A 27,547-nucleotide genomic window follows, 5' to 3' on the forward strand; every position below is an offset into this window, starting at 1 on the left:
ATATATATATATATATATATGTACGTAATATTATAGACAATTTATATTATCACGGATTTTTAGTCTCTATTTTATCAAAAAGAAACGTTTTGGCTAATGCTAAAATCGGTGCACCGGTTGGTTGTTCGGGATAATCACCGCCACGCCTGCCTAAATCCAGATGACAATATTTCAATGGCTTCTCTGACTCAATACCGTGCTAGAAGTCATAAATTATTAAGTAATGTTATATATCTGAAAACACTATAAATTGAAATAAAAACTTAAATTTAAAAATAAAAATAACAAGTATATGACACCTTGTCCAATCCGGAAGCCTTAATTAGAAAAGCGGCTGGTCCCTGATGACCTCGCGGAGTTCTCACGCTAGGTTCGTTCCGTGCTTGAAGAATATCGTCACCTTCCGCCCGCCCTTGATGAGTGAGAAAATCTTCCCTACGTATTCGCGATATTTCGAATGGATCGCCAATAACTTCACCGGAAGCTTGAAGCTTTTCCGCATTACTGCCTAGTCGTGCTACAGCATTATCCATAGCAATCTGTAACAATGAATATAAACGTAAGTTCTCGAAAATATGAATGGAATGTTTTTATCTGGACAACAAAGTAACCAGGGAATAAATTGTGGTTAACGTCTACAAGCAATTTTCATAATAAAGTCATATCACGTGTCACGTCCAGGATTCAATATAACACAAGAAAACTATATGCTGCATCTAGAATATTTAGATCGTTTATAACCCTGTCCAATTACGCTTTCATCAATGAATCAACAAACACGCAACTGTCTATCTGTATACATTTCTGCCAATTTCACATTTAGATTTTATCGTGTAGTTATCTTTGTTATTATTGTTATGCGCAATAGTAGCGCAACGGGATTTGCTCTCTTCGTTCAAGGTATTTATATCGTCATCCGAGCAATAGGAATTCGAGCAGCTGCACGTGTTATCTTAACATTCGCTAAGGTTAAAAGCATAACAAGTAAATGTGATGTGATTTCGCAGTACTTACGGCATATCCCGAACCCGCAGTTAATGCTGCGTGGCCTGTTAGCGTAGCTATCGTGAAGAGATGCGGATTTACAGAACATAGGGCCATTTCTTTGAGATAATAGAGAGCGTCGGCCATAGCCATCCTACCCTCGGCATCCGTGTTGCCCACGCGTACTCTCGCACCAGATTTTGCTGTGATCACTTCATCAGCAACGTAACAGTTCTCGCCTATGCTATTTCTTACAACGCACAAAGCGGCGACGACCTTTACTGTCGGTGGTTGTAATAAATTCACTACCTGCGATATTTAACAGATCTTTACTTCGATATAATATGAAAAAAATTTGCATATTAAAATTTTTTTTAATCGAGTTGCTCGAGGAGTTACTTTATTACTTTGTTTAATTTCAATTCTCAATTTAGCAAAAATAAATGATGACTCTTAATTTTTATATTAATAGCAGCGAGCATTATTTGCTCAAGCTTTTCATTTGGATCATCGAAATGCATCGAAATAATAATAATAGTTAGCTCGGTGTGCTATATACAGAGCGAAGGGAGAGAGAAAAAGAGAAAGAGAGGAGGGAGAAAAACAGAGGAGGAAAGAAAGGAGTGTGCATCGAGACCATTAATATACTACACTGTATCATAAGGAATACATAGAAATATGGTTTGCCTATGATAATCAAGAATCTACCAACTCATATACGAGAGTATATGTGTGTGTATATAACCAAGCAGGAAACTTATTAAAACGCCATATTATTAATAGAAGCGAGGTGAAACTCGATCATTCCCAACATGACATATAATGTCGCGTACGACGATATATTACACGGCACCTGCATGAATCCGGCACAGGCAGCCGCGCCGCATTTGTCCCTCGACATGCCAGCCATGATGCCTTGGCACTTGATGTCGGCGCCACCGGTATCATAAGTGACACCTTTCCCCACGATCATGATCGTCTCCAAGACGCAAGCGGGTGGCTCGTAAGTCAAAAATATAATTCTACCGGCGTGACGCGGTATAACTGAGGCGGCGCGATTTACACAGGCGAATAGCGGGTATTCCTGAAGAAGCGTATCCTGATCGGATATCACTTGCATCGTGACATTCGATCCGCAAAACAACTCCGCCAGGTATTCCTCCACTCTCGGGGGTGCCATTCTTTCGGGGTCCGCACCACCTAATTTAACAAAGTAAAAGTGCTGCTGGCTATATTGAATATGAATAAATGTAGATTGAATAAAGACATATAAATTAAACAAACAGATTTCGTTATTTTTTTAAATAATTGAATACAAAATATTCTTTCTTTTTACTTCGCGATTATAGTTTACTATTTTATAAAGTTTATTCGATAAAGATAAAAATTGTTGTATTATGTTCCTGCAATTGCTATTTTTATTTTAAAAATAGGATTTTTTGTGGTGATTAATTATTTGCCTAGAGAGCACATTTGAGTTTTATTTATTAATAATTTATTTTTATAAATCTACACACACATGCATGCACGCAAACACATACATACGCGCACAATTATTCAATTACGAATAAGCTTTGCATTTGTTCGTTTAATATATTGAAATAAAAAAATTGACTGAATAGATTGAACTCTTCTCTTTTTTATAAAGAATATATTTCAGCCAATTATTTTCAAACAAATACGATATTTTTCATCAGCAATTATTTTCACCGCTTGACAAGCTTAGCATAAGGTTGTTATTTAATTATTTGCATTTTGTTATTCTTGTTTGATCGAGATAATGAATAATACGCATAAAAATACGTCCGATATTACAATTAATATATTACAATAGATTTATATATTTTACTGTAATGTTAATTAAAATTAATATACCTTGGGATAAGTCAAATAAAAAATGTCATATAAAAAATTATAAATCTAAAATTAACAATTCTGAATATCTTTCCAATTAGTGATTAGGAACGTTGAAAAATTCACGCTTATTATTTTATCTTTCGCTCTGGCACATGCGAATAATTCAGATGCGACTGAGCCTGCGGCAATGGCCAGGACATCAAAGTTTACTTTACGAAATTGTATTATCCACTTTCCTTGTTTTGCTCTATAAACAAGTGGAATAGTATACGTTTTATATCCAAGTTAGCTGGGCGGGAATGAAAGTTTATAAAAGCCACACACAATTAATAAAGCATAAATGCTACGATAAAGGATAAGCACTAATAAACCTTGAAACATTAAGGCAAATATTGTAGAAACGCCAATTGTTATTAACTGCCACAGGGAATGAGCTCCGTACCTTCCGTCTACGTTGTTCACGAAAGGTACGTAAGTTACATTAAAAATGAACACTTAAACTCTCCAAATCGCCGGCTATTTAAACTTTAAACTCGATAATTCCCGAGGGCTATCCCGACTAAACTTGAGCAGTGAAACGCGAAGAGCGGCAAGTTGTGCTCGATTAACTGGGAGCCAAAAGACCTTTCTCGGACAAGTAGGAAGCCGCGGGCGATTTTCCCCACCAAAGCTTATTTCTTCCGCGAATAGAGGAAACTCGCGACGGAAGTCCGAGCTCCTCTTCTCTCACACGGACAGGAAAACCTGCTTTGTTCACTCGATAAAATATCGCGAGCCGTGTGCGCCTTGGATAGAACGGGACTTACCTATGTCCCTTGCGACGTATCTGCCACTCTCGAGCGCCGAGGCAAGTTTCACGATACCCTGAAGCTTCTTACTGCAAATCGGACTCCACACTCCGAGTTGACACGCTTTGTAGCACCGATCCGCACATATCTCACGTACTTCCAAAGGCTGTGAAAATATAAAATTGCCGATTGAAGATTATATGAATTGTTGAAATACGAGTGCGGCAAACAAGAAAAATTATATCCATTTGTTTCATTATTACTTACTGTTTAAATATTATGCTATAATACTATTTTCTCTTTAAAATCTGTTATGCAAATCATTTATTATTTTTTGCACGAGGTCTAATGAAGAAAGAGAAATTTATTTGTCTATACAAAAAATGTTAAATATGATAATCTTCTTATCGAATAAACACTTTATAGATAATGGAACTATAATTTTTATTAATTTACGTATAAATCGGTTTTCGTATAATTCAGTATAAAAAGATTTTCTAGTTAATTTATACATCTATAATCAAAGTCCAATTTTAATTTTCTTTGCTTTAAAAATCTCAGTATATCGCTATATATATACCTATATATATATATATATATATATATATATATATATCTCAGTATATATAAAAAATAGTATATATATAAAATCTCAGTATTTCGATATATATATATATATATATATATGTATGTTTTCTCTTTTTAACATTTTGAATATGCATTTGTGTTTAATTATTCAACTGTAAATCGCGCATAAAATTCCAAAAACAATATTTTCACAATTTTTACGTGTAGTAAAACTAAAAATATATTGGAATAGTTTTTTACATGGTTACACACGCGCGCACACACACATGCACAAGATGTTTTAGTTTTTCCAATAAAATATTTCGAAAAATATGGAAACTACGTAAAAACGTTTTATACAAAAATTTTATAACTTCGAGGGAGACTTAAGATGATGCTATTCGTTTGATTATAGTCGGTTGAAGATCATATAAAAAGATCAACACTTTAATTTCTTAAATGGAAACTCCTATTTTTTATTGCATATTCTTTCCAAGGTATTACGCGAATGTACTCGGTCAAATTTATACTTTTTTTGTGCGCGCGTGTGTGTGTGTGTGTGTGTGCGTGTGCATATAGTTAAAATTTTTTTCTAACAAAGAGATTCCATGACCTGACACGTGCGCGACTCGTTTTATCGCGACCTTTTGCGTTGTCACTGGCGTTCATGCAGCTCGTGAGCGAGCGAAAAGAATTGAAAAAGTCGGAAAACTGCTAGCTGCAAGAGAAGCGAGAAAGAGAGACCGATGCGAGGTTCGCGACGACGCGACAGTGTTCCGATTACGCGGCGCAGAAATTCCGAGGGTGCTTTCTGGTATTTGGAAAACGATGCCCCGTATTTGCGTCGGACGGAACGGAAGGAACGAGCGACGCAGGAGAGGAAAGAGGGTCAGAAGAGCGAACTATCAAGAAAGAAGCATATGAGCTCGGTGCCGACAACGCTCCGGTGCCGCGGGCTGAACGGTTGGTGAGGTGAGACGAAGGAAGACCCGAGTATTTCGCTAATTAGGTCGCCTCGCCGGCCGCCAGGATTCAGGAACGCCAAGCATTTGCTACTCTTGATAGGGCAGAGCACTCGGCTTACCCCCTTGCGTCCTTCTAACCCCTTGCTACATCCCGCTGCCGCCCACAAACAAGCCCCGACCGACTGCTCCTCCCTTGTGGTCCGAACTTTGAATTTTGGTCCTTGAACTTACGCGACAAGAATGTCCGTTATGTATGAACAACGAATTATGAGAGCATTCACCATTAAATAAGATTTGTCACGCATAAGTTTGAAAAAAAATAATTATAGATCAGTTTAAAATTGAACGTAATAATGACATAACAATATGATACTGATATGATAACGAAGCGATTTTTAAGATAAAAATTAGCTAATAGTATTAAATGAAATCAAAAAATAAATCATGCTTAGTATTTGCTGTTTGATTGATTGATGAACGGCAATGAAAGATATGAAATATTTTATTAAATAGGTATTTATATTTTAATGATCATTAAATTTTTATATTTTTTTATGGACTAAATAAAGAAATTTATTTACTCCGAAAACAGATGATATATTCAGCAAAAATGCAAATTATCTTTGTCTTATCAAAATTGAAAATTGCTTCTATTTCCATTAAAATTTATTTTTCAACATATATTGATTTAATGATTTTTACTTTTTTAAGGAGTACTATTTATTCCCTAAATCTAGAATTTTTTCTTTATGCTTTATGTATTAAATAAAATTCATCCCAGCATAGGGCTCTCTCCAAAGGACTCGTTTTCTTCATGATACAAAGCAGTTCCTTGTCTCGTCTAGCATATAATCGCTGATCACAAGTGCCCTTCTTCTTTTCCAACTTACCTTTACTTTATCGGTTTAAAGTTATCGCTCCTTCTTTAATCTTTGCCAAGAGCTGAATGTCCAGATTTTATCTTTACTTCAACAGCCGTTTCATTTTATGACGGATGAATCAATACTAGGTTAACGTTTATGCACTATTGGATATTGCAATTTAACAAAAGAGTAATTCAAGCGCAAAACTTATAGAAATTGCACAAAACGCTACTTCTTACCTTTAAGATATTGTTTTACTTTATACAAAAGGTCAATTATAAGTTTGCTTTAATTGTTACATTGTCGCAAAACTCTCAGAGAAAATTAATCTTCTGGAATAATATCGCGATATATTTTTTTAAACATGTAAAAAAATTGTTGATTAATATTTTGTTACAAATAAAAGTTTTCTGTTTATCAATCACTATTTCTATGCTAGCAAGATATCTGAATTCGGCATTTGCAACGTTTATTAAAAGGCCTTTTTAACGACTCTGTACAATTAAATATTCCTAATTGTTGAATGTACATGAGTGACGTGGTTGATCGCGCGACTCGCGTTGGTAAAGCAATTACTATAGGATTCGCAAATCGATCGCGCCGCGTATACTCGTGCCGGATAACTTCCGACTTCGAAGTTCGCATAATAATGCGGATACTATCGTCCGACCGTAATTAACCGCGGCGGCGCTGAGGTTAATGAACAATGGAGCTTGCAATCGAGTTGTGCAACCCGATATCCTCCGTAAGACATGCTACACACTTATCGATCAAGCAACAGTCCGCGCCGCGGAGTTTGTTGGTGGCAGGTGTTGTTTGATGACCGTGTTGACCGCACTCTTTGCAGTCAATATTTGTCATCGGGTCATCGTTTATTCAAGACGTTGAACGAACTTATTTATTGAAACGTTTATCATCCTATTCTCGGTCGATGTTGAAATTACATTTTGCTTTGTCGCTATCACGTATACATCTGAGATCCGAGAGAATAAATTTCGAAAGCTCGAGTACAATCGAATACGCCCGCCAGCACTGAGTGATTCTAATTAGTTTGCATATGGTGCATGGATTATGATACTTGTATTAATCGTCGCGAAACGTTTGCAAATTACGTGTATCCCAGCTTCTAGTAATTGTTAAATTATGAATATCCAGAGGTTCGTAGTAATTATCCGATTGTAATTACCGTTTGCGAATAGAGTCTTATTGGAATCATCGGGCATTAATGATGCTGAATTAATTATATTTTCGTAAAATATCATGGATTAGTTGAATTGTGTCGCGCGGTCTCGCACTCATTAGTTATGGATTAAGATCACAGTAGCAATTTAGTTTAGAGGCGAAATAGACAGATTTACTAGAGTTAGAGTATGGTGAGCTACTTGGGGGGCAGCCAATCAGACCACAGCGTACCAAACTCGGTTGAAACACAGAGATGAATTCCTTCCAGATACAACTACAGGCTCCCTATTCTGCCAATATAGATGCACAAAGCTATGTTGTATCTGTTTGATTGGTTTAAACGGCTCTCGTATAACCACAACTGTACCAACTATCTGCGAAATGCCTTAACCGGATATATTGGTACAATCGAATAACATTTACTTATCGATTCTCTCGATTTCACCTAGTAATTTTTTACGATTTCTCTTTTTAAATTTTAATATCTTAATAATGATTAGTGCCGATTGATTCAATTTTTCCATATTTAGAAATTATGAATGGGAGATATGTGGTTGCTATTTTCAATTGCGTACAAGTGAGCTAATTGAGATTCTTTCCTTAAACGTTTTCTTACATTGAAATTCTAATAATAAAAGTAATGGTTATATATTGATTTTATTGTAAATTTTTATACGTTTTTAAATTTTGTTTTATCCACAGTATTTGAAATAATTTAATATTTCACTTTCTCAAGTGTAAAAAGACGTTAAAAATATATAATATGATCTACTTATAATATTATTTCGACATGTTAGTATTATGATAAATAATTTGTTATGATGGAACTCACCACGTAGAGACTCTCCAAAGCACCAAGAAGCGTTACTAGTTCAACATTCTCAAAACGATCATCTGGTAGTAGCACTAATAATGGACATTTCACGCCAGCTTTCAAAGCCCTGATAAATGCAAAAAAAATTGTAAAATTAGTTAATGAATTATTACCTAATATACTAATATTTGATCATATAATGAAATATGAATTTTGACATACAATATCATATATTTTACTTTAATTTTGCTAATCCAAAATTATTACACAGATACAAAATAACCCTGCGTGCGTGTGTACGTAACGTAAAAATTTTCTTTTGTTTACCACAAGTTCGATAGCTATTTCTTGAAAAAGTAATGTCAATGAGATACTCAAACGGTCAAGAAGTCCCCCTGTTGACAGACTGATAGACCAACCCTACTAATTTAAGAATCCAGTAAAGGATCAAGGGATACTCTAGAGATAGAATTTGAAGGTAGAAGGATGTGTTCACGTATATAGACTCAAGGGGAAGCTGACCGTAATTAGTGCGGAAATATTTGATTGTTAATATTTGATAATCATCAGCGGGTATCGTAATCTATGCAATAATATTGTTACCATAAAACTTGTAGTGATACTACACTCCAAGGGAATGAAACGTTCATGCAAGAAGAAGAAAAGAAATGAGTTCTCTGGGGAAAGGTATACGGTTCTCATCGAGTATCCCGAGACACGAATGGCCATTCTCGCTCCCTTCGTGTCCAATTTTCGTCTTGTCGGGTGTAATACAAATGTAGCTACGTAACCGAAGGTGCGAATCTCTCACTCTTGCGAATCACGAACTATATTAATCTATTCCCAAAGTATATCGCTATCGTGTTTAAACTTTGTTACGTTTCCGATGCATACAATGTCTCGCACTTGGCAATCTCGAGAAACTGTCATTATATCGCGATTCCCAAATCTCCCATTCTATTCTCGATTTAACAAAGTACTTTTGATTTGAGTTTGGAATTAATGTTGTACAGAACCGCGCATCTCTATTATTCAGAGATCTTAAAAGGACTGCAAATATCATGTTATTGCTTAGGTGTGTAACGGAGCACGGTAGCAATTTTACTCGCAGGAAACATTGGTAATAATTAAAATGCAGACTAAAAGAATAAAAATTGTAGATTGCGACCAGTTTCCTCTGGAGAATACTACGAAGGTTTGCACAACGAGAAAAATAAATTGCAAGTGTAAGCAAATTGTACTTTCAAATAATTATACACGACGGCAAGCTGGCATCCAAGAGTTTATGAGTTTTATGCAAAATTTAGTTACACTGCATTCACATAAATGTACAATTTTTTATTAAATTCTTATAATTAGTTAGTTTCTTAAAAAATAACCTCTCTTATTACTTTTCATATATTTCTTATTATTTATTTTTAATTTATTACTTTGTTATTTACTATTTATATTATTAATAATATATTTTAAGTACTTATTGAAATTATAATTATATTTTTATGATGCGATGATACGGTGATAATATTGCAACATTTATCTCATTTATCAACCTGTTATTGATATTATGTAAGGTACTTGTAAGCAAATAAATTCGAAAAAAATACTTATCATTAAGACAAAATATTGCGTATAATTTAATACGCATTACAAGAGTCGTTGTACAATTTTTTTCCTAGCGTTGGAACGTTCTCCATGCCAATCTTCCGTTAACGTCACTACTGTCCACGTGAAAAAAACAGTTGCGCCAAACGGACAGGAATTTCATTTTTCAATTGAATTTCGGAACGGGCAGGCGTATGGCTCGCGCGGAATTTCGTTCGCGCATCATTGCGTTTCCCCTATGCAGCTATTGGAGTACACAAAACGCTGACAATCGTTCGTGGTTCGTTTCATTACAAGACCATCATGTCGGTGAACGAACACTCGACATGCGGGTGCGAAGATGTTCGAAATTGTATAATAAACATACAATCAAGAGTCTTTATTAATTTTACTTCAGCACTGATTAATTGCAACGAGCTCGAAAAAAGTGCGATGATTTTTTTCAAATATATGCAAATTGCCGACACTAGAACGCAGGTATATAACGTCACTTCCTGGGTATGCTCGCTAAATCCAATTATACCCGGACAATGAAAAACACTGGAATTTGCGCGCTTCGATTGTGGAATTTAGTAAAGTGTCCCTTATATAGTTGAAGAATGCTTATTAGAAATACCAGAGAGATTAAAAATATTGTTGAATGTATGAACTATTAACTTTTGTTAAAGGCTCGAGAAATAGAAATATTTGTAATAAATATTTATTCGTGTATATATCGATAAAGAATCAACATGCAGAAATTTTGTTGAACTGAAATTAAAAAAAGAGACATTTTTACGGTAAGTGCGCGACGTTGCTATTACAATAGCGTCGTCCTATTGTACGTCGTTTCTTTTGTTGTCGTTATAGCATTCCCATCTTCAAAACGACAGATAATCAAGACTTATCTAGCTATGTCGGCGACCACGATTTAATTCACCGACAGCATATAAAGCACTGAATTAACGAGTAATTGTTAGCCTGTAATAGCAATTACCAAGGAGTGTCAGATCCGAGACTTATAAAGGGTTTGGGTTCGTTGAATTTTATCTATTATAGTGTCTATCTATTATAGTTTTATAGCAAATATTAAATATTGTCAATTATATTACGTAGACAATAAAAATTTATGAAAAATTCTAATTTTATTTGCTGAGAATAGAAAAGTGTAATTATGATAATGAAATTTATAAATTGCTTTACAATAATAAATTGATTCCTATTTCAATTATAGTAGCGACGCTGCGCTGATTTGCTGCAAAGTAGAATCTATCTCTAACAAAATGCACATAAACAAATTTACTTTCACCAGAGAAGATTTTATCTTATTATCAAAACAGATTTTACTGTATCAAATAATTAGTTATGATAGTGAAATTTGATCGCTTTCACCTCAAATATATAATAGCGATAGTTTTATTATGATAATAAAGTTCTTTTTCTTCACCTACATATGCAGTTTAGACAAATATTATATACATATATTGCTTGTTTAAATTATTTTATTCAATACATGAAACTATATTTAAAAACCGATGAAACATATATTGATATGATATACATACATAAAATGTATTCCCATGAACGCAATAGCTCTGTTAATACAGCACTCGCGTTAAAAAAAAGACTATAAAAAGAAAGAAAAGCGTGCGGGATCACACAAAAGAATTACCGTTTTATTCCCTTCGTGGCTGCCTCTGCGAAACTCCGCACATCGTGATAATCCATGTTAAGCGGACCCGTTGGGCTGTAAATGAGCCTTTTTGCGAGCAAATTGATGGGCAAAACCGCGCCGATCACGCCCAGTGCGGCATCGATCTGGGCCGCGGCATAGAGGACGGTTTTGAAGGGTTCCGGCTCGTTGGATCCAGGAGCACTTCCTGACACCAGAATAATGCCATCGTAATCGCCGCTGCAGATATTCGTTTCAATTTTCAGCTGACATGGCATCCATCTGAAATGAATCATTATGCATGTTATTTGGACGCCTCACTAATTATTAGCAAATCCGATTAGACAAAAGCAAGATAATTACTCGTTAACGAGAACACGATATATCCATTGAAGTCAATATAATTACAGCGAAATACAAATTAGCAGAGGAAAATGAAGATCTTTATCAAAAAAGAAAACGAGAGAGGGGGATGAAATTCACTCGATGCTATTATTCCATTAGCCGAATTATTCATTTGCTAAAATTGTGATCTGTTAGATTTGAACGATAATGAAAATATTCGTATTATATATTTATATTATAGACGAGTAAATTCACATGTTTTAATTTCATTTTTTAATATGAATAAGTTAAAGACACGCGAAAAACGAAAATATTTTGTTTTTATTAACACATCTCTCCAATATTGATGGGTTAATCTGATATACTTATAAAATGTGCTTTTCTAAATAATGAGCTATATATTTTGATATTAATACGTGCTTTTTTGTTTCCATTACAAACTGAATGTGCTAGAAATTGTCATCTAACGCAAGGACATTTGTATTTAATATAATACCTATTAAATATAAAAGAAAAAGTAAGAAAAGAAATGTCATTGCAGATGTATATGGCAATTAACGTAAATGAGAATATTAAAATTTTTTTATTTTATCAATAATTGATATATTTGTGCATTCCATTTTATTTTGTTTAACAAATAGCAATAAAATAAAAATTTATTTTTCATTAATTATTGATGTAAAACTTGTAAATGTATTATAGTCGTATTATTTCTACAATTGTACTTTAATTTTACGCGTTTTCCGTTCAGTTAAATTGTCTGAAAAATCCCTCAATGCGAATCACAAACGGGAGATATGAAATTCTCACATTTTTGTTTTGATACATCCTGCAGTGTTTATTGGATATCGATGTCGCGTTTGATTCTCACTGTGAAAATGTTTACATCGATCTGTCTTTTCATGTTTGCAATTTTTTTCTTATTTTTGCAGTAAAATCAAATAAGAAAATGGGCTGAATATTCGCATTTGAAAAAAAAAATTTATTATGTAACACTTTATAGCGAGTTAGTGACGCCTATATTAAAAAATCGAGATATAATACTGTACTTTAAAATTTATATTGCTATTAAACTGCCGGACATAATCTTAAAACAGTCCAAAATTTCTTTTTGCTTATTTTCACTTATTATTCTTTAAAGTTTAATTATTCATGCATACGTTTTACCATTATATTAATATTTACATAATTTTTTTCTTGGAAAGAGAGCAAGTTAATAAAAAATATTAATTAAGATTTCATTTGTATATTAACAATCATTCTTATTTTATAATAATAGTCCGAGAGTAAAAAATTATTATTTTGTTTTCATCTATTGTATTATTAAATATAAAAATCAATGTTTTAAATAAAATATCGGCAAAAGCATAGTATTGGTACTATTTTTTTAATTCGATCTCAATTTAATTGATTTAATTATAGATATTATATTTTGTTAGAAGATAAATTCGTACCGTGCTGCAGCTATATAAATATTCTGTAAAAAAAACGTAATATTCTTATCGATGACAGCATGGCTACAAATATCGTTATCTTGTTTTACATTTAGCATTAAATTGAAGTTATATCACTAAATATGCGACTTGGAGAAGAAAATGTTTTAGTAATTTAAGCGAATAGCACATAACCGTTAGATAAGACCAATGGCACGTGGAATACATTTGCATTATATTAATAATATCTATAGCATCGCTTTTACAAACGAAAGTTGTCGCTGTTGAATTGGTTAGACACAAATATTCGAAAATTATTTTTGTTAAAATAATATTTGAGGGATAATATTTATACGACACGACAAAAAATGATTAAATATGTTTTATCTTGATTTTAGTCTATCGATATAGATATATGTTTCAACATGTAATATATAGAGATAAGTAAAAAGATAAAGATAATATAATTGTAGAATGTGTTCGTTGATACGTAAACGTTCAGGCAAGTAAGAAAGTCTATACAAATATATGGCTATATATAAAACGACTACATAAACCTCTTGCCATAATACCACAAAGGTCCTTTTTATGCAAGAGGAAAGAAAATATTAGAGAAGCAGATGTGCACGTATATTTATAGGAAATGTACTGCATGAAATGCACGAAAATATCGAAGGTAATTCCGAAAAATGGTGCCATCGAGTCGCTATGAAAACATCAGTTCAGACGATCGTCTAACGATAACATCTTTCAAAGTATATCTTATATAGCATTGATGCAGAATTATCTGGGCCAGAGATGAAAAATATTTATCCTGGCTATGCAATCTATAATTATTGTCACAGTTGTGAAGTGTCTTGTTAATTAAAATCTGTGATTAGATTTAATCTACGGTATATCACAATCGAAAGATATATATAATTTAATTAGAAAATACTTTATCAAGCTCGAAATATTCTTTTGCAACGATAGCAATTAACGGAGATCTCGTTTTAACCTATGGTAAATTTTCCATATTCGTATATCATGTTTTAGCGTTAACAAATTTTTCCGCTTGCGAAATCAACCCGGTCAATGCTGACTGGTCACAATTCGGGCACAATAACGTCGAATTCTATGGAAGATAATAAATCTCAAGAGTACACACGATATCGCGCACACGGTAAATCGAACATCGATCGATTGCGAACATAATCCAACAGACAATAATGCTTCTCCGCGCTCCCGTAAGCGCGCATGTATATATCACGCAGTGATAATGAAGTCTTTGTAGATCTACGGTACGATCGTTGCTGCCGTTAGGTGTTTCCATGGGCTCGCTTCGTGAGGTTTATGGATAATTTTGCTAATACTAATTTACTACTGTTTATTTGCATCCATTAAAACTAACAATGGCTTAGTAGAAAAATTTGGAAAGATGCGATCAGTCTCTAGAAAATTACTATTTTGTGCGGCGTATGATATCTTGATGAATATATAGAAGTATAACCAATAAAAATATTTCTATTCATTGCTTTTCATTGCTATTATTAGTTTTACGATTTGTATTCAGAATATATTAAACATGAGTTGAGAAAGAGTTAAAAATAATCGCGGAAATTACTGTATTATTTTGGACTTTGATCTCGACTTATTTCACAGCTGCTGATGAAACTTCTATCAAGTGCATGCACAATGTGCAATCAATCAGGAGCGTGTTCTAATGGTGCCTGCGAGCTAATGATGCCGGAAACTTTGAAACAGTTGGGCACCACTGGATCTCGCGTAACAGTGCGAAACGAACCAGCATTGGCTGGGAGAAATTCGCATTTCTCATGAGTTCGCGCGAATCCGCAAGCAAATATGTTCACGTCACGTAGACTACCTAATTATTCACCAAGAATCTACAATTTACGACGAAATTACGAATTACCTGTTATAATTATAGCACACAATTATAGTACATCTCGTAACGACAATTTGGGAAATGACAATTCAATATAGCACTTGGTACGTTCGACAATCAATATTACAAATCAGAGAGTAACGATGGTTATATTATCATTTCAGAAAGTAGTGAAATAGTAGAACATGAGATACGATAGAAATTTGAAGCACAAGATATATAAACACGAGTCTTTTCAAGAAAACGTAAAACTTTTGAAAACATAAATGAATTTGTGTTTATATAGCATTGGAATGCATATAAAAATCTTTTGTATTTAATTTTACGCGATGCGTTCTCTTTTTAAGCTTGTCGAAAAGCGCAACATATCTCATATTTATCTACTTATCTCTTGTATCATCAATTTAAAAAAAATATATTAAAATGGCTAACAATTATGGTTGGACCAGAGCCATTTGCGCGAGTAACCGTGCTCTTGTGCGTTGAACTATTGTAGTTCAGTCAAAGATCATTCGCATTTAGCATACAGCGTTTACCGACGCATATCGGAGCATGTGTCGTGCAAGCTTTCCGTACATTTACCTCGTTTCCACCGCCATGATGCGCCGCGCCCACGCCGTACTCTTAAAGGTACTCCGTATGAGGAAGCGTACGGAAATGTATATACGTATTATCTTCTGCACGACCGTGAAATCCGTACGCCCCCTTGATAACCGATGAAAACAGGCGCACGACTGTCCTGCGTGTTCTACGCGATCTTCCTGACGTACTGTCAAAATGGAGGTCTCGCGGCCTTATCGAACGCCTCGAAAAAGCGAAGAGCGCAGGATCGAAGCCGTACTCGCGGCACGCTTCAAATCTGAAATCCGGTGGTGTTCAATGTAACATCACTGAAAATAGCTGGAAGAATAAGGGAAAGAGAGAGACAGATATGTCGTGTGAGAGAGAGAAATAGAGAGAATAGAAGAGCAAGAGCGATAAGAAGAGAAACTTTATACTGTTATCGCTCGGTGTGCCTGCAGCGATATTATCTTCCTTCGCGCGATGAGATTTGTGAGCGACCAACTCGAGAACGTGCGCAATACTAAAGCCTGTGTTTTCGCGAATATAACTGACCGTCTTCACCACTACAGAGACATTCAGAGTCAGAGTAGGATGTGTATCGGCGATACTACTACTACTGTTAAATCGCCGCAACGTTGCCAGCGTTCGTGGTCTGCACACCGGATCATCTCGAACTTGAATTTCCAGTCCCGAAGAAATGCACTGCCGATGGTTAGACGGTCTATCTGTGGACTGTGGACATCATGCTTGTTCTTTGTAATCTTTCTTCATTTATCTATGCAAATCTTTGTATATTTTTTATGTATGTTTTATGTTGTGTTTATAATATGCAAACAAATATTTTGCACGAATAAAACAACGTCTATCTCATTTCTGCATAACTATAAATATATCATTTACAACAATGTAAGATAGATAATTCTTATCTTTATTAAGAAGATTATATTTTATGAGCGTGTTGACAATATTTAAAATAATACTAAAATTATATTTTAAACATCAATAATTACATTGATATCCATTCGACAGATGTCGACTTATCGTCTACAAATATGCGAATATTTAAACTTAAGACATTAGTAACTTGAATACGCTTGTTAAACAAGTTAAACTAATTAAAGTTAAATTCTTTGTCGTATCGAAAGTATATGCAAGACTAGCATTTACAAAAAATTGGGGTCTTAAAGATCACAAGTGACTATATAAGATAGATAAAAAGTGGCAAGTTATGTTATTGATATAATAAATATATATATATAGGCACAATGGTACAAATAAAATCAACGATCACAGTCGCTGGAGTGGCATCATTTTCATTACGTATATATTTCGAAGAGCACGATATTTTACTTATAAAATAACTCACATTCCCTAAAATACAAAAATAGATTTTAATATTAAAGTTTGATACTAATAAAATAGATTAAAAAACAATGCACACGGTGAATTACACACACACACACACACATATACATATTAAATACGCAATCTTCTATAAAATATAATATTACTTATTACTATGGAAAGTCGAAACCCGTTTAACAATAAGATCTAAATACTATGTTAGAGGAACCCTCGCATATGATTGCTATTTTGCAATCAAATATTTTCACTTATTATATAATACGAAAATATATATTGCAGAGTATCGATTTTAATCATTGAATCTCATATACGTATACGTACATTTACAAAGTTATAAAATGCAGACATGTTTCTCTTTATAATCAAATAACATTGCTTCTTTATTTAACTTGTTTTTAAAAAATTGACATAAGTATAAGAGATGTTTTTCTTAATATTTACAAAATAAAAGCAGTACTTGAAATGACATGAATAAATACATAATAATAAAAAACATTTCTACAATTCAATTATTAAAATTGTTGGATAAAGGATAAATTTAAATAAATGAATCCTTCTGTTGAATATAATTAAAAAAGAAGCAGTAAGAATATATTTGAATACATATTTCGACTATGTAATTAAATATTGTGCAATAAAAACGAAAAAAATTGCTTTATTGCTTTATCTGTGATTTAATTATCAATTTTCTGTTATCTGTAACCAAATTACAGAACTATGTATCCACGTTTTCGATTATTAAACGTGATTGTTTTTTACCAATTGCTAATAGTAATTATACCGATTTCTACTTATTCTCTACGTTCTCCTCTTAACTTAAACACAGAAATCGTTCATTACGAACGGTAATGTGAATTCCTTTCAGTAACAACATCTGTACTTGACAATCTTCTCTAGTAAATTGTGTTTATGTTTAAATGCAGCTTACAACATCACGCGTGTCTGTAGTTAACTCTAATTGGCATGTGCAAGTTAAAAGTTTTTGCGAATTACGTTTCTGAATTGCCTTCATTTGAACGATATTTTGAGCTGAATGTGAGAGTAGCTCGAGCACTCTGTAATTGAGGGAAACTTTGCTTACGCGTAATTACGTTTCACGCGCACAGGTCACAAACCCACATGTACCATGTTTGGATAATAAAATTTGGCACTAACATATACACAACTGTTCGCGCTCGCTGAGTTCATCACAGTATATATCCCTACTTTCGCAAGTGTTGAGATTTTCGATCCAATGGTAATACTGCGGCGAATAATGTATATGAAGAACATTCGCGAGCTTGCGTTTATACAGTATTACAACCTAGTATGCTTACCGATCTCATTAGTTACATCGAGAGAAGCACTCTTTAGCGCGTTCAATTTCTCTACATAGCCTTCATCTAAATGTAGCTTTCCCCTGTCATCGACGCATCCTTGAGGACAAGTTACTTTCTCGACACTATCGGGAATAGACATCATCGAGGAAAGAGTTGCATTCGTGGCGTTTATATCGTTTTTATTCCCAAGACGAGTGTTGCTGGCGTAGAGCCTCCGTTTTCCGGGAAATAATCCCGCTATCTTTCGTGCCATAGGATGCAGCAAATGCGCCTCGTACTTGTCAGCTTCCGCATCGGCCGTAATTAAACTCACGATGATACCAACGCCAACCGTCGTTATGCTACCAATGAGAGCATAATACATATAGGTGATCCCATAAAGAACATTTAAAGGATTCGATGATTTATTGGTCTCGTTGACAGACAGATTAGGTAGCGTTACATTTTCCTGAATTGTCGTCCAGCTAGAGATGTTCGGTGTAGAATACTCTAGACTAATCGGTTTGGTGACCCATGAGGAAAACGTCTCGTTATGGCAATTCTCCGTAGACAGAGGTAGCATCTCGGTGACAGTACCCAGATTGAGATGACCGAAGGTGATCCACATCGTCGTTACGTGACTAAAAATCATGCCAGCGGCGGCACCTTTCCAGTTGGCACATGGTATCAACATAGCGAGGAGAAATACACCAAGAAGGGGTCCGGATGTCGCTGACGTCATCAGCATAGAAGATTCTATTACGCCGGATAGCATGGCTACCAAGAAGCTAAGGCCGATTATTAGCAAACCATAGATAACACCGATTATTTTGATCGCATGAAGCTGCTGCGTGTCTTTCAGATCACTCATCGCCGGTATGTGACTCAGAAAATCTTCGAAAGTCACCGTCGCGAGAGAATTGAGATTTGATACTGCCAAAGTCAAGGCGCTGTTGAAGAGAGTTGCCATGACCAGACCAAACATTCCGGGGACGTTCGAAAATTGATCTTCGACGTAGAATGGTACAATTTCATCGATCTTGGAAATATATCCCAGACTGAGTGGATCGCAGTCGGCGTAATTAGCAAAAATTACCATTCCAACAATCCAAGATAATGAAAATAAGACTATGATTATAGGCATGTTGGCCATCATCGTTCTGAAAATAAAAACATTTTTTTATTACAAACATCGGAGACAGAAATATTAAATTATCCTATAAGATTTATGAAAATTTATCTATTTTAATTACGTAGTGCTGAACCCAAGGTAGCAATGATATTAAAATAAATCAAACAGTACAAGGGTCGTTTATGTTATTACATAAATGCATGACACAATTTTTGAAAAAAAGTTAATGTTATGTAATTATGTTATTTGCGTCCATGCATGTTTTGCAGTTCTTTAATAAGTTTTTTTTTCTCTTTTAATACATGCACAATAGGCCGCATTATCTCGTACATTTCGTACAATGTTTGAATTTTGTATTTGTTTAACAACAATATTACTTTATTTAAAGTAATTGATCAACAATGACATGTGATAGTAAATTGTTGTAACCGATTGACGTCAAATTCAATGTTCAACAGCAATCCAGTGGATTTAGTTTGAATATAATACACGTATGCATATACATACCACAATCATCGGATGTATAGTACAATAAATATTATAAATTTATGATCAATATATATTTGCATTTGCATATATATATATATATATATATATACATATATATGTACATATATACATAAATAAATAATTTTTGGATAAAATACATACCACAATCATCGGATGTATAGTACAATAAATATTATAAATTTATGATCAATATATATTTGCATTTGCATATATATATATATATATACATATATATGTACATATATACATAAATAAATAATTTTTGGATAAAATTCAATCTTTTGCCATGTTAAAATAATATAAAACAATTTAGAATGTGTTTATAATAATTATAGAAACAATGAATATTTAACAATATCAATATGTATATATACATACACATATATATGTGTATATATGTATGTATGTATGTATGTATGTGTGTGTGTGTGTGTGTGTGTGTGTGTGTGCGTGTGTGCGTGTGTGTGTGTGTGTGTGTGTGTGTATGTATTGTTAAATGTTCATTGTTTCTAATTATTATAAGCACATTCTAAAATGTTTTATATTATTTTAAGGTGGCAAAAGATTTAATTTTATCCAAAAATTATTTATTTTTAATCGTTAATTCTTCGTACCTTATTCTTACAAAATATGAGACAATAAATTCTGTATATTCCAGACACGTATTCAAAACGCGTTGCTTAAAACGGTTTTAATGCAAGCATATACGGATAATGCATATACATATACGCGGACAGTATTCACATTATTCTGTAAGACTTATTGTTAGTACAATAGCGCACGACACAGTATCATGCACGTCGGAAGAACTTGTTACGTAAGCAAAAATAAAAGCGGAAAGTAACAAACAATTAATGAAAGAAACAACGAGCGAGAATGCAGATGACAATTATAGATACATACAATGTTTTTCTAATCGTTTTTTTTAATTTTTCGAAATAATGGGGCCTATTCAACTAATATTATATTTGTTAATGAAAAAAAGGTAAAAAGTAAAAAGAATAAAAATGAGTGAATTTTATAAATACAAAACAAAAATCAATTAAATCGAGAACTGCGTTCATCGGTTGAGACTGTATCTTGGTGCTTAATAATATTTTTTTTAATGGTTCAGATATATACAGCAGATCCTTGCAGTTTGCATTAATGCACACCTATAGAAATTAAATCAATTATAATGTAGCTGGAAATTAATTAAAATGCTCGTCAAGGTAGTCGGAAAGAATATCGAGTATAATCGCTTACGCAGCATAATGCATAACATTAATATACATTAGTACGGGTAAATCCCGTAACAACATAAATTTTTACCTAGCCGACAGTGACGACGCAGTCGTTCATTATAATTTTGTAGCATGCCGGGTAACTTGTAGCAGTCTACAATAACAAATGATGCGGACGTTTTAAGCGGTTTTAATTCTTCATTATTCTGAATAGTTTTGCTTTCTCACTCTCGGCGAGAGATATTTACTCAGTTATTTTAATAAATGTATACATAGAGAAGACTTTATTCTATCTAATCTACGTCGACGTCTGTTGCATCGATATTATAGACCTCTTATTGAATAACGAGAATCTCTGTACTGAAAGTTTGGCGCGGCGCCATTCGACTCCCTGCGGGGCTCTCATTGATTATGTGGTAATAGTTATAACTGTGGGCACAATTTCCTAAATCGGTCCAATCGTGCCACTTCCCAAAAACTTTCTACCGCTGATACGATCACGGGAAATTATCGATGTAAAATCTATTAACTTATAGTCACACGCTGAGAAATTCATTTTACAGCTTCCGAGACGTACTAATCACATTTAATACCTATAAGAATCATAACGCTATGATATATAAATAATTATATTATTTTGTACGACGATTATATAAAATTATATAAAAACCATCTTTTATAAACAATTTTATTAAACTCTTAATTTTTAACCTATTGTCATATGCAGTGAATATTTAAAAAATAACATTCAAAAACAGTTTTGCTAACAGTATATAAATATTCCAAATTCAAATAATATTTCGAACATATGTATAGAATTGTAAAAGAAAAGTTTTAGTAACGATAAAATTTTATTTAATCTCTAATGATAAATTTTTATTGAGATATCGAGAATTTTATAAGAATATCGCTGGATCAAATATAAAACTTTATTTTTGTCACGAAAATATCTGGGTAGATTCCTCTAACGACACATTTGCGAGTGATAAAATTTTACGGACCAACGTAATACATTTGTTTCATGTAATGTTTCAATTTAAGTGCAGTGGTATCGCGGCAAGTTTGTGGCTGTAGGCCACAACACGTTTTATACACGTTCGAGTGCCATCAGATATTGGACTAGAAAAATGTTTTTACATTGACTACTGTACATGCGTTTCAATGTTTCGTCACGATTACAATTCTGCGAGCGTGCAAGCGTTTGGTTCAATTGTGCAAACAGCTGCATTTATACGCTATTAATAAGTCTTAAATAATATAAGATTATAAATAAAGTTGGTAGGTAAAAAGAAACACGTTTTTCTAAGGCTAAATATTACACACGTGAACGAAAATTCCTGAATTTAATTTTACGGTGAAGAATGTGCTCGTATATCATGATATGATATTTTGCATGCCTTAAAATTTTTTACAAAAAAATTGAAATTCTTCTCTTCTTGATATGGTTCTTGCTTAAACAGTTCAGTCTTTATTAAATCAATAAAACTTGCAAATATTCAGTTAATCATTTTATCAAAGTTTCGAAATTATATTCCATTTCTGACCAAGCAAGCAATTAACATTAACGGAAGCTACAAAATTACATTGAAACTTCGAACAAAAGTCAGGAAACATTGGACTGATAATGTCTGAATCTGATACATCTATCTTTCATTTTTTTTGAAAACAAAATTTTTTCTTTGCTATTTGCTTGTATTTTAGTTACATCTAATATGTATAGGCATTTACTCATGACTTGTTCAAGTTTTTCGCTGCAGTCACTTGAGTTTGTTTAATGATTCATTAACGTGCGCAACTGACTTATGATTCACATTAAGTCAAATGCAAATAACTCTTATCTTAATGTAAAGAGTTTCAATTTACAGATTAAAATAATACGAGAAGAAAACAGAAGTATAAAAGAAGAATAATCTTAAAGCAAATATAAAGTATAAATATATGAATATGATATTATAAATATCACAAATACTATGTATATTATAAATTATTATATGTGTAACGTCGTTTAAATTTTGTGAAAGATTTCTATAATCCGTATTTTTTACAATTTGTTAAATAATATATTATTACGAATTACAAGAAAAGAAACATTTTACAAAATATTATAAAATTGTACCGATACACTTGTAAAGTTTTTTTATCATATCAGTTTTTAAACATATCAAGAAATGCCTAGTTAGCAAAATATCAAATATTACATTTGAATCTAATATATTAACATATAATATTTTTTACCATTAAATTAATTTTAATAACAAAATTTAATTGTTATTATCATACAAAAGTCGGCATACGATCGCTAATATGCATATAATCACTAATGGTAATACTATTTATAATAATAAGCATGTAATATATTTTACAATGTTTTACAATAGAACGAAATATTTATTTTAGCGTCTTAAGAGAAATCTTGTCTATTTATTAATTTAATTTTCTATCATAATTTCTAACGTGCGTTCTCATTGTTATTAAATAACGAAATTGTATTATTTAGTATTTATTATTTAAAATACAATTTTATTTTCAAAAAAATTCATTCATTTTTTTTCGTTTGATTCAAACTATTTTATGCATTACGTGTATGTGTTTGTACTCGATTTCCATTTATGTCTTGAATGTTTAAAATGATATTTCGAGGAACATTTAGCATAAATTACATTATCCTTCAAATCGTTCGATGAGTTGTGCATAATGTGTCATGCAAGTCTTGTAGTCTACCGTTATATGCTAAGAGCATGGATAGGGAATTTGTTCAACGTTTCATACCGAGATAAAAAGTTTACTTACTTGACAACCTTTCTGTGACTGGACATACTGCAATATCTCTGAACAAAATTTTGCTGACATCCGAAAATAGATAAACTCATGAAAAGCTGCCCTACTGTCGCCGACACTGTCGTTACTCGAAGAGTCGGATCCATATCAAAACTGAAAATAAGATAAGTTACTGAATAAGTATCGTGATTTTATCGTAACATATGCTTATAAAGTTTTATAATAATATTAACGTCTTTAAAAAAAAGTACTCTATTATTTAAATTCTTTTGCAATTTAAGAAAAAAAGAATAAATATTTTATTGTCTCCCCAAAATTTCAAAGATGCAGAAAATGCATAGCCCGCGAAATAATTTTGCGCCGCTGCGGAATTTAATAATTTTAAATTGTGAAATGCGTAGCGAAGAATTTTAATATAAAATTGCATTTTAATATTATTCAATTTACTGAGTTAGTTGAAATTGTATATTTTCGCCGAGATTAATAATTCTAAAGTTCAGAGACGAAATGCGAAATTACGTAATAGAAATTCCGTACATGATTCATTTCAAGCGTGAATTTATATCAAAATAAAAATTATATGCATTCAATTCAATGTGTTAATTCGCAACATACTTGAAAAAATCCAATCGTCCGCGTTCGTAAGTTACATTGAGGACGTTAGCTGGTCCGCCAACATTGATAGTTCCCTGTATAATGATTACCACAGATACACCAATCATTGCCAGGCCTTGTATAACATCCGATAGAATAGCGGCTTTTAAACCTCCCTAAAAAGCGAACATACACGAATAAATATTAATTATTTGTGAAATAACATTTATTGTTATTAAGTGACTAGTAATGAAATATTAAATGATCAAATTGTGATTCAGTTTTTAAAAATTTTAATCATTAAACAATCTTCATATAAAAACGTAATATGTAGTATATTTCGCGTCACATTGATGTACCATTATTTCAGAGATTAATATTAAAAGTTATATTTTCATTTTTTTTTTCATTATTTTTTTATAATAACGTTGCTGTTATTATTCGTCCTTCAATGCGTTCTATTTATATTGCGCGCTTGATTGCTCCAATTTCCTATAGGACAAATATAAGTAATTTGCCGTTAGAATGTAATTTGCACGGAAAGTTCACGTTTATCAAAATTATGTCGTAATTTTACTCTTCATTTAAATCCGAAATATTGAACTTTTCGAAAATTGCTTTTACGAAAACCGTTACGAATAATTTACTTTTTCGTAGAGATTGAAATGGATATAATTTAAATTTTGAATAAATGTCAATTATAGAATGCAATGGCATTTAATATGTCATTACATATGCAACAAAAGCTGTAGTTTATATTTATTATCGCGTTTTCACGAATAAATATAAAAGACATTTTCATATAGATATGTATATTGCATTGCGCTGTATTTTGCATATGTTATGATTTCAATCTATGCTCTTTGAATGAAATCTCAATGCTGATTATTCAACTTTAATTTTTAAACAAAATATTGAGCAATGAAAATGAGAGAGGGAGAGAGAGAGAGGATTGCATTTGTGAAAATTTGGAAATTTTGTTCAGTGAACACATTGATATTTGAAACATAGAAGTGTATAGCACAATACACGTGTTCTTACTATGATCGTGAAAGCCACGGAAATAGTCGTTATTCCCACGATACTAGCCCAGTACGGAAGACCTATTACCGCTTTCAACGCGACGCAAGGCGTGAATACTGTGACCGCCAAATTCAGGAGACTCCGTATAACGTAAGAGAAACTCGCCAAACATCTGACTAGTTTTGACTTGAACCTGGGGAATTTACATAATTAAGAGAGCTGAAAAATTCCGACGTGGTGAATTATCTTTATTAATCGATCGCAATTGTTATATATAGCGTTCTTTACGTCGGAGCAAAAATTATTTTAGTTTAAAATGTTTCATTAATTATTTTAGTAACACTTGACATGTATAGAAACAATTTTTTTCCAGAAATTCTATTATTTTAACCTTTCTATCAATACCCAGGTGTGTATAGATATATCTATGTATTGACAGATAGGTTAAAATAATAGAATTTCTGGAAAAAATTGTTTCTGTACATGTCACATGTTACTAAAACAATTAAAATAATTAATAGAACATTTTAAATTTCAATAATTTTTCTCATTTCGAATTAAATGTTAAAAATTTTTTATTTTGTGTGAGTTTAATTATTTCGCTTCAGATTTTCATTCTTTGAGCAACAAAGAACAGTTTTATACAAACGCAATCTCGTTTCTACTTTTATATTTTTAGCAAAAATCTTATAAAGTTGAATATTACATTATGTAACTGCTTACGGAATATTGCCAATAGACGCATGAGACGTTAGGTCTGTTCTTTATAGTTGAATTAATGTACATTTATTGTATTTAAAATGAAATAGATACATGTATTACTTGAAAATTTATGAAAGTGAGATAAAAAGTTTTAGTTTAGTCTAGTGTAGTGACAAAGAACAGGCCTGTTCAGCACGTCAAATTCAGCTGAACTTCTTGCACGATTCATCTTTCTTCTTTTTCTCTCCATGTTGGAGGAAAAAAGAAAAAAAGATGTACGGGACATAAGTTTAATTAGTTTAACTAAAAGTTCAACTAAAAAGAAGAGGCCTTTTTGGCACTGAGCAAGTACCTAAACAATTTTTTTTTCGCGTTCTTTAAAATACAACAGAAAATAATATTCATATTTGTTGCATAACGTTTTCATAGTCTTATGTGAAATACACAGTAGATACTCGAAATATTAAAGGAAAAATACGCATTATCAGGTGCATTGCAAGTAGCAGCCAGCCAGCCAGCTAGGCAATGCATTTTTCAAAATGAATATTATATAATTAAGATTCTTGAATAAGCATATGCTCATAAAATTTCTATTTGTAGATTTTTAGCTATAGGGTATTTTGAGCTCAATATTATTTTATTATCAATAAAATTCAACATTATATTATAACGTTATATTTTCGTATATTCAATACGTATTAATTTAGTCCATTTATCTTCATATATTATTTAATGTAATGTTAAAAACAATTCACGCGTGAACATCAATAGAGAGGATGTTTTTTACATAAAATTGGAAGAATAATATCACGTGGTAATTATTTTGCGCCAAAGAAAAAAGAATTGTAAAATTACCTCATGTCCAAATATTGGTAGACTGATGTAATACCGAGGCTGTAGTAAACAGGTACGAAGACGAAACAGACGATGGGATATGCCAAGAGCATCCCGTACAGAGTCTCCCACATGGCACTACCTCGATAATACAGCTCCGAAGGATAACCCAGGAAGGACCTGACACCGAGAGTCCCACGTGCGATTGATAACATCATTGCGCCCATCGACACGGTACCGGTGGCAAACACATAATTTGCCTTTGTCTCCTTTTTCTTCGTTTTGAAATTCCCCCATAGCGGTATTAGGAAGGAAATCACGATGAATCCGATGAACACCAGATAGTCCACCACCATCGATGTGATATGGGTCGTCATCCTGTATCCAGGGTTGCTTCGGAACTCCTTCTGTGATTGAGGTTCGTCTGCGTATTGAGGATGCCGAGTTCAACAACGATTCGTGTTAGGAGTGTGACACTCGATACTCTCGAAGCTCTCGATTACGCGAGGCAAGTGGTTTTCGAGAGACGCTCAAGTTGTCAAGTGCCACAACGATTGTTTCTATCGGAAGTGTCAGCTCGACGCGCTT

General features: G+C 32.9%; 2 protein-coding genes across 8 annotated transcripts in view; both read right to left on the reverse strand.

Annotated features, from left to right (window-relative positions):
• LOC105459383 (putative aminopeptidase W07G4.4) overlaps nucleotides 1–16,117 on the reverse strand; it is a 17,818-nt gene extending 1,701 nt beyond the window's left edge. The window contains exons 1-9 of one of the 5 annotated variants that reach the window (XM_011705344.1): nucleotides 15,935–16,109; nucleotides 15,519–15,795; nucleotides 11,274–11,555; nucleotides 8,039–8,147; nucleotides 3,648–3,795; nucleotides 1,838–2,184; nucleotides 1,015–1,293; nucleotides 300–539; nucleotides 139–199 (exon numbers count right to left, since the gene is read on the reverse strand). In XM_011705344.1, coding sequence (XP_011703646.1) covers nucleotides 139–199; nucleotides 300–539; nucleotides 1,015–1,293; nucleotides 1,838–2,184; nucleotides 3,648–3,795; nucleotides 8,039–8,147; nucleotides 11,274–11,555; nucleotides 15,519–15,535 — 1,483 coding nt within the window. In that variant the 5' untranslated portion in view covers nucleotides 15,536–15,795; nucleotides 15,935–16,109. Of the gene's footprint in view, nucleotides 1–16; nucleotides 200–299; nucleotides 540–1,014; nucleotides 1,294–1,837; nucleotides 2,185–3,647; nucleotides 3,796–8,038; nucleotides 8,148–11,273; nucleotides 11,556–15,512; nucleotides 15,796–15,934 lie in introns of those variants that run through there. The other 4 variants (XM_011705343.1, XM_011705341.1, XM_011705340.1 and 1 more) reach the window with 4 other exon arrangements.
• A 1,737-nt stretch (nucleotides 16,118–17,854) lies between these two features.
• The window catches only part of LOC105459382 (sodium-coupled monocarboxylate transporter 1), a 47,486-nt gene continuing 37,793 nt past the window's right edge, over nucleotides 17,855–27,547 (reverse strand). For all 3 annotated transcript variants that reach the window (XM_011705338.1, XM_011705336.1, XM_011705337.1), the window contains 5 exons: nucleotides 26,981–27,383; nucleotides 25,442–25,616; nucleotides 24,422–24,576; nucleotides 23,819–23,959; nucleotides 17,855–19,323 (listed from right to left, as the gene is read on the reverse strand). In XM_011705338.1, the coding sequence (XP_011703640.1) occupies nucleotides 18,162–19,323; nucleotides 23,819–23,959; nucleotides 24,422–24,576; nucleotides 25,442–25,616; nucleotides 26,981–27,336 (1,989 nt within the window). In that variant the 5' untranslated portion in view covers nucleotides 27,337–27,383 and the 3' untranslated portion in view covers nucleotides 17,855–18,161. The remainder of the gene's footprint in view (nucleotides 19,324–23,818; nucleotides 23,960–24,421; nucleotides 24,577–25,441; nucleotides 25,617–26,980; nucleotides 27,384–27,547) is intronic.

The sequence above is a fragment of the Wasmannia auropunctata genome, unplaced genomic scaffold (genome assembly GCF_000956235.1).
Source record: "Wasmannia auropunctata unplaced genomic scaffold, wasmannia.A_1.0 LD334196.1, whole genome shotgun sequence".
NCBI classification, from domain to species: domain Eukaryota; kingdom Metazoa; phylum Arthropoda; class Insecta; order Hymenoptera; family Formicidae; genus Wasmannia; species Wasmannia auropunctata.